This window comes from Geotrypetes seraphini, chromosome 3, assembly GCF_902459505.1.
Source record: "Geotrypetes seraphini chromosome 3, aGeoSer1.1, whole genome shotgun sequence".
Lineage (NCBI taxonomy): Eukaryota > Metazoa > Chordata > Amphibia > Gymnophiona > Dermophiidae > Geotrypetes > Geotrypetes seraphini.
The window spans coordinates 283,494,511-283,507,761 of record NC_047086.1 but is presented as its reverse complement, the minus strand read 5'-3'; the positions used below and the strand labels follow the sequence as shown (position 1 = coordinate 283,507,761).

Genomic DNA, 13,251 nt, shown 5'->3' with positions numbered 1-13,251 from the left:
CACGAGCAGGCGCGCGATTTGGCGTTGCTGCTCATTGCTGAGTGGCTTCCTTAATGGCTCCCGCGAATTCTCGAATTTGCGGGAACCATTAAGGAAGTTGCTCAGTACTGAGGAGGAGGAGGTGAGGGGTCTGAAGTATGGAGATGAAGGGGCTGTAAAATAAAATGAAAAAGTGGATGAAGCATATATGTGCAGGGAGGAGACTGGAAAAGGTGGATGGAGTGAGTTGGAAAAGGTGGAATGGGGGGGTGCACATGCCATGGGAATGGGGTGGAAGTCTATAGGAAGGTACATGGGAAACTGCTATGACTGTGATGGTGGTGGTGTAGGGAGAGTATTTCATGCCTGGGGGAGATGCAAGCCCTTATAATGGGGCAATTCAGCACCAGAAAATTGCAGTGTGAAGAATTTTCAAATTTTTTGCTCAGAATTCCCCATGCAATATATGTTTGGGTTGTTTTTTCACTTGTAATTTGCTAATTATGGTATTAATGAAAATGTTATAATTAAAGGAAATTAACTTTGGCAGGTAGCCACTTAAAAAAAGCAATGGTGTCTTGAAAATTTAAGAAGTTGTTGGCCATATTTCCCTATTGGTAATGCAGATCATTCTGTTTTATTTTAGTGCCAACAACCCCAAAGGGCTGCTAGAAGTTAAAGAAGCACTGACAAAAGTAAAAAAAATTGAAGATCTCCTTCCAATTATGAAGGTACCATTTCTATTAACTATTTTGTAACTTTGTCTGGAAAAGTCCAATTTACTCGTCAGTGAAGGCACATGTACTGTATATACTTGAATATAAGCCAAGAACTCGCAGATGCCAATCATTAGCGGCTCTCCACGGGGCAGGAGCGCAGGAAGGCCGCTCCTGCTTCAGGTCACCACTGGACCACCAGGAATTGGGAGAGGCAGGAGGGAAGTAAAGGAAGGCACAGTTGGCTGGGATAGGAGGTGGGAGGAATCCCTCCTGTCCCGGCCCACCGCTGGACCACCGAGGATTTTAAATGTACGCGGGGGGAGGCAGGAGGGGTGAGTAAAAGTTTTTCGAGTCAGCTGGAACAGGAGGCGGGAGAGATCCCTCTTGTCCTGGCCCACAAGGTCTTATGGCAGGCCCGGTGGAGGCCTGCAACAGGTCCAGGAGGGGGGTAGAGGGCACTGACCGGAGTATAACTTGAGATGTCAATTTTTGGGCCATTTTTTTAAACCAAAAATATTGGCTTTTAATCGAGTATATACAGTTTTTGTGGAAATCTCACAATAACACAATCGCAAAGTTACAAGGGTGTAGAATTTAAAACTGTGACTCTATTATGCATCATGTCCAAGATTTTGTAGTGGTGTACTGTACTTTATAGGATGGAAATATAACATCTGGTAGCTTCCATGAATTTGGAGATGACTATGGTGTTGATATCCACTTTAGAAACCCCACAGATGTTTTAAAATGTTCTCTTGAAATCTATTGAGTTTGTGTCACCTTCAGAAAACTCTACAAACAAAATAGAATTCATCAAATTTATGCTTGCATTAGTTTTATTATGGTAGAACTAGTATTTTAGCCCGTTACATTAACGGGTGCTAGAATATATGTATGTCTGTCTGTCTTTCTGTCTGTGCTTCTCCCTGCCCCTGTCTCTTTCTTTTTTTTATTTCTGTCTCTCTCCTTCCCACTGTCTATCTTTATTTCTCTCTCTCCCTCCCACTGTTTGTCTTTCTTTCTTTCTGTCTCTCTCCCTGTCCGCTGTCTTTCTATCTTTCTGTGGCCCCTTGCCTGCCTGCCTTTCTTTGTCTTTCTCTATGGCCCCCTTCTTTATCCTTCCCAAAGCAATCCAAGATTGCTCCCTGGCCCCCCCAGCACAACCCTCTCCCCAAAGCAAAGCACGTTTTCTCCCTGCCCCCCTTTGTCTCTCCCCCCCCCCCCTGTGCAGCAGCATCATGTCCTCCAATTCCACTTCCTTGTGAAGCAACATTTACCTACCCCCACCCCACTTCCCTGTGCAGCAGCATTCCCTCCGCCTTTATTAAAAGCATAGTCGGCCTGGAGGAGCCGGTCGGGTCGGTGCTCCCGTGCGCAGTGGGTGATCGGCCGTTTTTGCAGTGTCGGATCCTTTAGTTTGGGTGGCTGACTTAGGCCCGAGTGCAGCGTCGGCCTGGAGGAGGCGGGCAGGGCGCAATTCCATGGTCAACTGCACGGGAGTTTAGAGTGATGCCGACAGCCGTGGCGGCGTCTCAAGCCGCCTTAGCGCTGCCATGGCAACCCGCCGCCGAGCTGTCTTTTCTTCTCTGCCGACAGGGACCGCCGGGGGCTGGGTGCAGCGGGGAAGGAGGGTCTTGCCTGGCCGTGTCCATTCGAATCCTGGGCCTGCTCTCCTTCCCCTAAGTTTCAGCCCCTCACTCCGGCGGGGGGGTGGGGGGTGGAGGAAGAAGACCGTAAGCCGCGCATGCGCACTTCCTAGCTACAGCTCACAGAAAACGGATGCACGCATAGGAACTGCGCATGCGCGGCTTACCGTTTTATTATATTAGATAAAGCCCACAGACAGTTATACTTGATCCATTTTGAGTGATTTTTAACAATTACATCAACTGTTCATTCTTGTAAGCTTTCTCATTGGTTACTTTTCCAGGAAAATATATATGCTGTCTTTCTGAAACCAGACAAGGCAATAGTTTTTAGGGGAATAGGTACTATAAAAATCCAAAGATATATAATTTGGGTTCCTTTGAATGAACTTAGATTATGTGAGATTTTCAAATGATAGTGGGTCTGAGGGTGGTCCCATCAACTCATATATATTCAGCTACTCTGATGATTCACCCCAGTTGCTCAATGTATTTAGTTTCTGAAAATAATGATGGATTGAGTGCCTCAATCATAGAGTAATGGGGAAAGTGCTTTTATGTGAGACTTTGCCAGGACAGTGGTTTCCAAGTCATTCCTTTCTAGGTGCAGGAAGTATCTTTAATCCTAGAGGCACTGGGGCCCCTCTGTTTCCTGCTTCGTGGTGTTAAAGCCCTGAAATGACCCTAGGGTACCTCTAAAACTGATCTTACTGCTCTTATATGGGTGACAACCCCAACATGTCCCCACAAACATTCTTTATGAATTGGTTAAAACCATATTTGAAGTGTCCTTTCTGTTAGTACAGAACCTCTTGCCATACAGCAGACAGTTCTAGAAAGGAAATGATGGTACCCATTATTATAAGAACTTGGGTGGACCTTACTTGACTTTGCTCCAGAATATTCCAAGTGCCCCAGAGAAATAACATGTACACTGGAGGCCTTTCTAAGTGCTAAGGATTCCTGCACTGATACCCACAACATTTTGCAGGATTAAACTTTTCTGTTCATTTGCCTGCCTTTTTAAAGTTATGGTGTGAGAATTCCATCTCATATTGTGATCTCATAAGAATTCATACACTGGAGGTGAATATAGTCTTTCCTAGATGCAAGTCCCTTGGTCATCTGTTCTCATCTGTTTTGTTTAGTGTGACCACCTTCTTAAGCAGGAGACCTTGATGCTAGGATCATAGCATCATCATTCTGAAGACTATGAGGCATCTTTTTCTCATCCGTGGGCCAGTGTAATAATTGGTGCTATCCTTAGTAGGATGGATTACTCTAGATTGTCCTGTACTAATAACATAACCAGAAAAGTTGTTTTTGGTTTTTTTGGGGGGAGGGATGGGAGAAATCAATGGGAAACATAGGTAGGCATTCATTTTCTTTTTCCCTTACTCCTCTATCAAACATAATAATTAAATAACCTTAGCAGGCAGGGATCCCTAGCCCCACCAGCTGAAGATATACAGAGTCCACCATCCCTGGTAAGAAAAGTATGGCAGTTGATACTTCCTTATTGTTTGTTCAGGTGCATCAGGATTCAGTCCCTCATAGTACATCATGAGCTTCTGGATGCTGATGGAATGCAACTTCTTGGCCACAAAAACTCTCAGGTGTACCAAAATACCACTGCAGGTTTCTATCTTCAGGCAGATTATGTCTAAATTCCTCCAGATTGCTGTGCATCATTACAAAATCTCTGCAGGACCTTGTTAAGGTCTTTTTTTCCCCCTCAACTCCTCTTTACTGGTTAGATTTTGCCATCCTTGAGAGATCTTTTCTCTCTAATATCCATGTATAGAGACGGTTCCCTACTGCTTCTCAGCAGCCTTGAGCCTTAAAAAGTGGTTCCCAACCCTGTCCTGGAGGACCACCAGCCAGTTGGGTTTTTGGGATAACCCTAATAAATATGAATGAGAGAGATTTGCATATAATGGAGGTGACAGGCATGCGGATAGTCCAAAATACCGCCATTAAATTGATTTATAATGGCAAAAAATACAATCATGTTACACCTTTTCTGATCAAATCCCATTGGCTTCCAGTTAATCACTGCATTACTTTTAAAATCTTACTTTTAATATTTAAAACTTTGTCTTCCAATGAACCTCAATTTATTAACAAACTACTTATTCCTCATAATACATCACGCTCCCTTAGGTCCACTAATCAAAAACTTATATAAGTTCCCTCATTGAAAGTAATTGGAACTTGTCATCATGACACTTGGAACATTCTGGAGCAAAGTCAAAGTAAGATCCACCCAAGTTTTTATAATAATGGCCCCACAAATTTGGAATACCTTACCCCAGTATATAAGGGAAGAAAATGACTTAAGTCGCTTTAAAGGCAACCTGAAGAGTTATCTTTTTAAAGACGCTTTTAATCTTTAGCTATGCTCAAAGTTTATTTTAGTTCTTCCTTATTTTTTACTTTTCCCCCCTATTGTTCTTTCATTTCATGTCTTCTTCTATATTCTAATAAAAACAATTGTAGTTCTGCCCTTCTTATCTTAAGTCTGTTAGTTAAACCCATTATATTTAATGACCAAACTGGTATATGCTTATACCTTTTTAAATTTGTAAATCGCTTAGTAAAGTAAATAAGCGATTCATCAAGTCAAAATAAAACTTGAATTTACAGGGGATTTATCTTGAAGAAAATTTTCCAATTGATTTGGATCAACAAAGTCAAATTTAGTATTCTCATAAGTCACTAAACACTTACAGGGAAACTTCAAAAAGAATAAAGCTCCCACTGCTAAGACACGAGCCTTAAACTGTAAGAATTGTTTTCCCCTGTATTGGGTCTGTTTAGAGACATCAGGAAATATATTCAATCGCTGGCCACAAAATAGTGCCGTTTTATTTGCAAAATAAAGTTTCAAAATGGCTTGCTTTTCCAATTCGGTTCTGAATGTCACCAATAATGTCGCTCTCTTAGCTATAGTACCGGGTAAAGCTTTGGATTCCTGCCCAGAAATAAAAATAAAAATTTAAAAAATAAAAATTTAAAATTTAAAAATAAAAATTTAAAAAATAAAAATTTTAATAAAATAAAAAATTTAAATTGAATCAGGTTGGGCAGACTGGATGGACCATTCGGGTCTTTATCTGCCGTCATCTACTATGTTACTATGTTATATAATCTTTAGGTGATTCTAAGAACTGGGATAAATCTAGACTGTCAGGAGATACCACTTGATCAAAACCTCCTTCTTCAGCAATAACCTTAGTACCAGTTGGGATATAATAAAGGTTATCAGGTATAAATCCTTCAACCTGCATATAGTGAAGAATATCTTTCATATACATTTTTAACAATTCTAAAGGTGAAAGAAAATGAGATATAGGGAAATTTAAGAATCTAAGATTTTTTGATCTCCTGGCATTTTCCATTTTTTCCATTTGTAAATGCAAAACAGTATTATCTTTCATATTAGAAGTTAAACATGATTGCATTACCAAGACAGATGCATCTAATTTATCCACTCTCTTTTCTACTAAAGCTAATTGAGCTTCATGGTTAGTTACTTTATTAGTAATCTTAGTTGAAAATTGACATAGCTGAACAACTGTGCCCTGTAAGGAGTTCTCTATTCTGTTCACCATTGTCCAGACATCCTGAAGTGTTATAACTTTATCACTAGTACTAGACCTAACTGTAGACACTAGAGGCATTGATACTGGAGATAGTAGTGTAAGTCGTTTCCCTGCAGTTAATGTCTTTGAGTCCAATTCATCTGTCTGAGGAGAAGTTGATTCCATTCCTTCTTTCGGAAAAGAATCATCTTGCACCGGGGAATTTAAAGCTGGTTGAGGTGGAGGTGGAGGTTCGCCCGAAGAGAGAGAGGCTGATTGAGAATATAAATCAGTCTTGCCTACTAAAGGTAGTGAAGATCCGGGTTGAAGATGGCGATCCATAGGGCCTGAAACAACAGTTATTGAAGTAATGTTAGCCTTCCTCTTCCCCATAATCATCTCCTTCCTGCTCCTCGCGGCGCCGAAGGGGCACAAAAGGGGCTTGTCCTGCCCCTTAAGCCACGCCCCTTCAGACACTTTTTATGGTTGCAGGTCCAATCTTACGGAATACTTTACCATATAGAGTTCCATATTATCATTGTTCCATGTAGAAAACACCTGAAAGCTTTGTAGTTTTATTATAAACCACTTTAAAACCTTGTTGTATTAAGCAGTATTTCAAGTCAATAAACCAAATATCTTCCAATAAGCTTTTCATTGAAGATGTGCCTGATTTTTGGCTTATTTTGATCTAGTATATTGTAATTTAGAATGGAGACTACTTAATAACACCATTATGTGTGTGTTGATTTTGTGGTGTTTGAATTTATTATATAAATCTTTTTTTTTGCTGACTAAAGTTGAAGATGGGTGAGATATATAAAAATTTCTAGATAAATAAATGTTTTATTGGGCATACAATTGTTTTATATCAGTATATTTTAATTATTTATAAACTGTACAAAATATGTAATGTTCTGATTACATGTTGTACACCCCTTTGTACTGGTTTATCCAGAAAAATTGATATAAATAGATTTTTAAAATTAAATTATAATGCTTATCCCATAAAACATAGACTGATGATATTTATTTCGCATTTTGTAAGCAGTTCAACAGCAAAACAAGAGATGGGTTCACAGTGACCACAAAAGTCCCCAGTCTGAAAGATAAAGGGAAAGAATATGAAGGATTCACAGTTACTGTAACAGGAGATAAGTATGTGGGTTTTAAAACACAATAATTTTCTGATACATAGGAATGAATACATAGAAACCTTTATGTCCTAGATATTATTCTAAAAACCTATGATGTACTTTAGAATTACAGTAGCATCTTTAGTAAAATTAATCCATTTGCAAACTACAGACCATGCTGAAGAACTTATACGGTATATTCCTCTTATAACCCATCTGTGTTTTAGGTCACAATTTTCTGCCTTGCAAAATTGTAATAGAAACGGAGAAAAATGAAGGCAGATAAAGACCATATGGCCTATCTTGTCTGCCCAACCAAGCCATCCATTATCTCCTCCTCTCCCTTAGAGACCCAATGTACTTGGTCCAAGCTATCTTTAATTCAGATACACTCTTCGTCTCCACCATCTTATGAAAGACACCATGTTTAGAAACTGGTAGGTACCTCTACTTGTGCTGAGGCCCCTAGGAAACTTGACTCACTTTATAGAGTCCAGACATGTCTAGGATTTGACAAGCCTCAACTTAACATCACTCCCTCCTAGTTGAGTCTGCCCTGAAACGATCATCCAGTACTAGAGCATAAGCCAGTACTCCTGCTGGAAGATAGAGCCAAACCCTGGATAAATTTGGTAGACAACTCTCTCAAAACACTATGCTTACGAGTCGTATCCTAAGTTACAACTTTTATATGACTTTCTACTTCAAACAGTTAGTCCAGCAGTTGGCCACCTTTGAACAACATCGTCCTGCTGAGATTCTTGAGCAATACCAATAAATCACTCATAATCTGCTCAAAATCAGAAAGTTCATGGTCAGATCAGTGTTTGATGCATTTGATGTCACTTTCAGATCTTCAGCTCTATTTATTGACATGTATCAACAGGCTTGGTTGCAAGTCTCCAACGTGGACCCTAATGTGCAAGATTGCCTCGCCAATATTCTTTGTCTGGGAGATGAACTGTTCGATGACGAGATTGAACAGGCCACTGAGAAAATGACAAAACATGAGCAAAGCATGACAACTTTGTCTACTTCAAAGTCTTCCAAGCCCCAGACTACTAGGAGATTCTACAATCCTAGATATCAGTTAACATCTTATAAGAGACACTAGACACTATTCTCAGCCTATGTCTTTTAGGCCTCCTTCACAGAAGCGCCCCAGAAAACAACGGTTCCAGAAACAACAAACTCGGCCTCAGCAAAAATCTACTCAGTCTTTTTGACTCCCTTATCCAAAGACTAACCACCATTCTACCATCCCACCCTCTTTCTCATCCCACCGTAGGTTACCTGACTCATTAACACCATCGTTGAATCTTAATCACTACCGACAACTGGATCTTGTAGGTCATAAAAGAAAGCTATGCTTTTGTCTTTGCAAAGTACCTCCTCACAGACCTCCAAGAAATGTAATGTAATGTAATTTATTTCTTATATACCGCTACATCCGTTAGGTTCTAAGCGGTTTGAAGAAAATATACATTAAGATTATAAATGAGAAGTAAGAAGGTACTTAAAAAATTCCCTTACTGTCCCGAAGGCTCACAATCTAACTAAAGTACCTGGAAATTAATAAAGAAGAGAAAATAAAGATGGTTGAAAAAAGAAAAATTCTATGTGAACTTATAGGATGGAAATTAAACTGACAGTGAAGAACTGTATGAAAAATACATATGGAATGCAGTTAGAGAGGGTAGGTTACAATCTATTTATGGTATTTGTTTAATTGGAAGGTGTTAAGGTGGGTAATTTGGGGGAAGGTTATCTGAAGGTAGGTGAATCTTCTGGAGGTAAAAGAGGAGGGGTTAAGATATTTGGATGAATTTTTTGAAAAGCAGGGTTTTGATTTCTTTTCTGAATGTTTTGAAGTTATCTGATATTGTCATAAGATTGGAGATGGAATGGTTGATTTTTGCTGCTTGTGTTACCAGAAGGTTGTCAAACATTTTCTTGCGTTGTGTGCCTTTGAGTGGGGGGAAGGCGAAAGGGTTCGAGGTTCTTCTGTGTCTTGAGGTGGAGATTTGGTTTAAGAAAGTATTCTTTTACCTCTCAGCAGACCTCCCTTCTTCTACAAGAACTCTAGGGTCTTCTGCAGCTGAATGCCATCAAACCAGTACTCCCTCATACCATAAAAGACTGGAGAACCGCGTCCGATCCTCGACCTCCGAGCCCTCAAGTATTTAGTCAAAGGAAAATTTTGCACGCTGTCCCTAGGCACTCTCTCTATCCCCTCTTAGAGAAGAATAACTGGCTTTGCTGTCTGGATCTCAAAGAAGTATACACGCATATTCTCATTTTTCCAGCCTACAAAGGTATCTCCACTTTCAGATAGAAACACATAATCTCCAAAACAGGGTGCTATCCTTTAGCCTAGCATCAGCACCTAGAGTATTCACAAAGTGTTTAGTTGTAGTAGCTGCAACACTCTGCTCTTACGGCTTTCATGTATTCCCTTATCTGGATGACTGATTGATTAAAGCATCCTCACCTCAAGCGGCTTAGATAGCAATGAACTCAACCATACGTCTCATAGAACTTCTGGGTTTGCGATCAATTACCAAAATTCTCATCTCCAACCATCCCAGTCACTGGAATTCATAAGAATTTTGCTACATACAGCTCAAGCTCCTGCCTACCTTGGATTGACAACCTAATAGTTTTTCTCAAGTACCTAATTTCATTTTAGTTTGATACATTGTAAACCGCTTAGGTCGGTAAAATGTAGGAGCGGTATATCAAATCTTAAATAAACATAAAACATAAATAAAATAAACATAATTTGTCTCTGCAACAAAGTGTCTACACAACAAACCATCTCTGCTCATCACATAATGTGTCTCCTTAATGCACATGGCTTCCACAGTACGTTACGCCATTTGCCTGCCTTCATCTTAGGGATCCCCAATGGTCTCTTGCTTCTCAATGGGCTCAGGCCAGAGATCCACTCTCTCATCAACTCAGTCACCTCACTTCGTCAGTCTCTGCAGTAGTGGCTTAAACCAACCAACTTCTCCAGGGGCCTACTTTTTCATGTGCCCCCGCATCAGAAGGTCTTAACAACAAATGCATCCATGTCTGGATGGGGAGCTTACCTAGATGGCCTTCGTACTCAAGGGACTTGGACTGTTCAAGAACAATCCTTTCACTTCAATCTATTAGAACTGCAAGCAATCCGCAAAGCGCTTCACACATTTCAAGATCATCTTCTCAATCAAGTAGTCCTGGTAAGCATAGACAATCAAGTTGGTATGTACCATAGAGCTCATAATCAAAATATAAAAACCCACCCAAGTCAGCATTTGGACAAACTAAAAGACAGGTTGTCCAAGTGCTGATAAACCAATTTTCTGGATGTGTTGTGGGACTTTTTATGCCTCTGAATGCTGTTGTGCACCAAGAGCTGAAAGGAGCATATCTGGAGAAGTGGTTAGGGCGGGATGGGGACGACCTAGACATAGTCGTCCTGCACCTTGGACGAAACTTTTACATTGTGAGTTAGATGATGTAAAAACAGGTATAAGTGCCAAAAAGGTATCCAAAGTGACCAGATAACCACTGCAGATACAAAGTAAAGACCCCCACACGCTCTCCCAGTGTTCACTGACCCTCCTCAAACTGCCACAAAGATCAGAATAAAAAAGTACATACCTGTCTCCAGAACATCAGCACCTGGTATAGGAAAGTCTAGTAGAGCTGCACACAGGTGTCTTAAATAGCCGGGGCGGGGGTGGGGGGCTAGTGAACCATAGAGAGGAGGACCCAGGCCCATAAGCCACTTTAACCACTACATTTATGGTGGAACATGTGCGCCCCCCACCCCCACAAATCCTATCTACTGTCATATAGGTGCCTCCTGCAGCTGTAAGGGCTATTGGGGTTGTAAACAGGTGAGTATAGTAGGTTTTAGAGGGGTTCACCATAACCTATAAGGTAGTTCTGGTGATATGTTTATCTAGCACCCTTTTTGTGAAGTTCACAGCAGTGCCCCACTGCTCTGTTGCCGTATCTAGGTGGCCAGTCCATTACAAGATTGGTCCCTCCCACATCCAAATGGTCTTGTTCTGAGCGTTTGGGACATGGATGAAATTTTGGTTAAAAAAAAGGGGTATAAACATAGTGGTGGTCTGGATGAACAATAGCCTAGACGTCCAGAAAGATGATTTTAAAAATAAAAAGTATTCTAGGCGTATTTTTCTAAAATGGGCATTTTCCCACTGCCAACTTTGGGCGTCTAGCAACATATGCCCAAATTGGACTTAGACATATTTTGATTATGCCCCTCCACATCAACAAGCAAGGGGGCACAGGTTCTTGCCTCCTTTTGCAAAGAAGCAATTCAAATCTGGAATTGGGTCATTCAGCGAAACATCTTTCTCAAAGCTGTATACCTGCCAGGCAAGCAGAACATACTAGCAAACAAGCTAAGCAGATACCTTCAACCTTACCAGTGGACACTACAACAAATCTTCTCAGCATGGGGAGCCCCTTGAATAGATCTGTTTGCGTCTCCCATCAATCACAAACTTCTGTAATTTTGTTCCAGACTACACTCGCCATATCGCCTGGAATCCAATACCTTCCTGATAGACTGAAAAGATAGATTTCTCTTTGCCTTTCCTCCAATACTCTTAATAGGAAACCTTCTATTCAAGTTCAAATGGGAGCCATCTACAATGATTCTCATTGCTCTGAAATGGCCAAGCCAGTCCTGGTTCCCTCTTCTAATTCAACTTGGTGCCAGGGAGCCCATCCTTCTGTAGATTTACCCAACTCTTATTACACAGAATGAATGGCCCCTATTCCACCCCAATATATGCTCGCTGGCTCTAACAGCTTGGTACCTGGGAACAGGGATCATGGGAATGCCGCAGGTCCCAAGGGTACACCATGTGGATCTCTCCAGCTATACGGGACTCCCACGGGGACCCCCTCCCCCCAGGCCCACAGGGATGGAAAAGGGGTTCATGAGGCCTACCTAATGCTCCATCGATCCACAAGAGACCGGTCCGGGTCCAGCACTGCAGCAGGAACAGTCATGCTGAACAGTGAGCTCAGCACATACGCACATGTCGCACACAGAGCCTTGCTGCTGATTGGTTGGGAGGAGTCACATGCAAGGCTAGAGCGGGAAGACATCCTGTATTTAGTTAGCTGCCTGATAACCCCCAAAGGCCTTGACTGAGAAACTCAAGAGAAGAGACTAGACTGGAAGAAAGCCTTTCGAGAGACACCTGAGGAGGAGACTGGACACTGGAAGCCTTTCGAGAGAGACCTGAAGCCTGTTTAATTTGAGACTGCGGTGAATCCAGAGGGTGTATCCCTGTTCCCGTGCAGACCTCTAACGCAGACTGTAGTTTTAAAGTCTGCCTCTGGTTATTGCTTTAAAATATTGTAAAATTCCACCCCTCCCCCAACAAAAGTGAAATCAAAACAGTAAAGGCCAGGAGAAAAATCTCTGCACTGATGGCTATGATGAGGAAGAGCATGATCGTTGTCTACCGCATTATGCTGAGTTTAAAAAAAATATTAGGTAATCTTGAAATTAACGTATTGATGGTATTGTACTCATCTTCTCTTGAGTCAGAACGTCCAGGTTATGTGAGTTGTTCCTTATCCATTTCCCTTGTTCTGAATTCTCAGAAAAAGTTCTCTCGTATACTTGCCTGACCCCTTTGTCTCCATAGTTCGGACTTGTCTGCAAAGTTTTTTTTGTGCCCCTTACCCCTCCCCTTTGAAATAGTATACCTACTCCTAGTTTCCCTTCTGTCCCCTAGTTCAGATCCTACCTAAAGACAACTGTTCTGCAGAGATCTCATTTGACTCTGAAATTCGCCACATTTGCTTTGTGATTTGCTACCACACCGTTCATATATTAGTCCCAGCACCCCCACCCCTCTCATAAGAACATAAGAAACGCCTTCACTGGATCAGACCGAGGTCCATCTAGTCCGGCGATCCGCACACGCGGCGGCCCATTTAGGTACTCCTTTATGGAGACCCGGATTTACCGTATCCCTCAATATGATATGCAAGAAGGTATGCATCCAACTTGCGCTTGAATCCCAGTACAGAAGTCTCCTCCACAACTTCCCCCGGGAGTGCATTCCAAGCATCCACCACGCGCTGTGTGAAAGAAAACTTCCTGACATTTGTCCTGAACCTGCTGCCACTCAGTTTCAGGCTA

At 41.5% G+C, this 13,251-nt stretch overlaps 1 protein-coding gene across 5 annotated transcripts in view; it reads left to right on the top strand.

Annotated features, from left to right (window-relative positions):
* TTC13 (tetratricopeptide repeat domain 13) overlaps positions 1 to 13,251 on the top strand; it is a 290,777-nt gene that overhangs the window by 199,208 nt on the left and 78,318 nt on the right. For 4 of the 5 annotated variants that reach the window (XR_004538644.1, XM_033935670.1, XM_033935673.1 and 1 more), the window contains 2 exons: positions 626 to 710; positions 6,977 to 7,086. Coding sequence is in view for 4 of the 5 variants with exons in the window: in XM_033935670.1 (XP_033791561.1) it covers positions 626 to 710; positions 6,977 to 7,086 (195 nt within the window). In the remaining variant the exon portion in view is untranslated. The remainder of the gene's footprint in view (positions 1 to 625; positions 711 to 6,976; positions 7,087 to 13,251) is intronic. The other variant, XM_033935671.1, reaches the window with a different exon arrangement.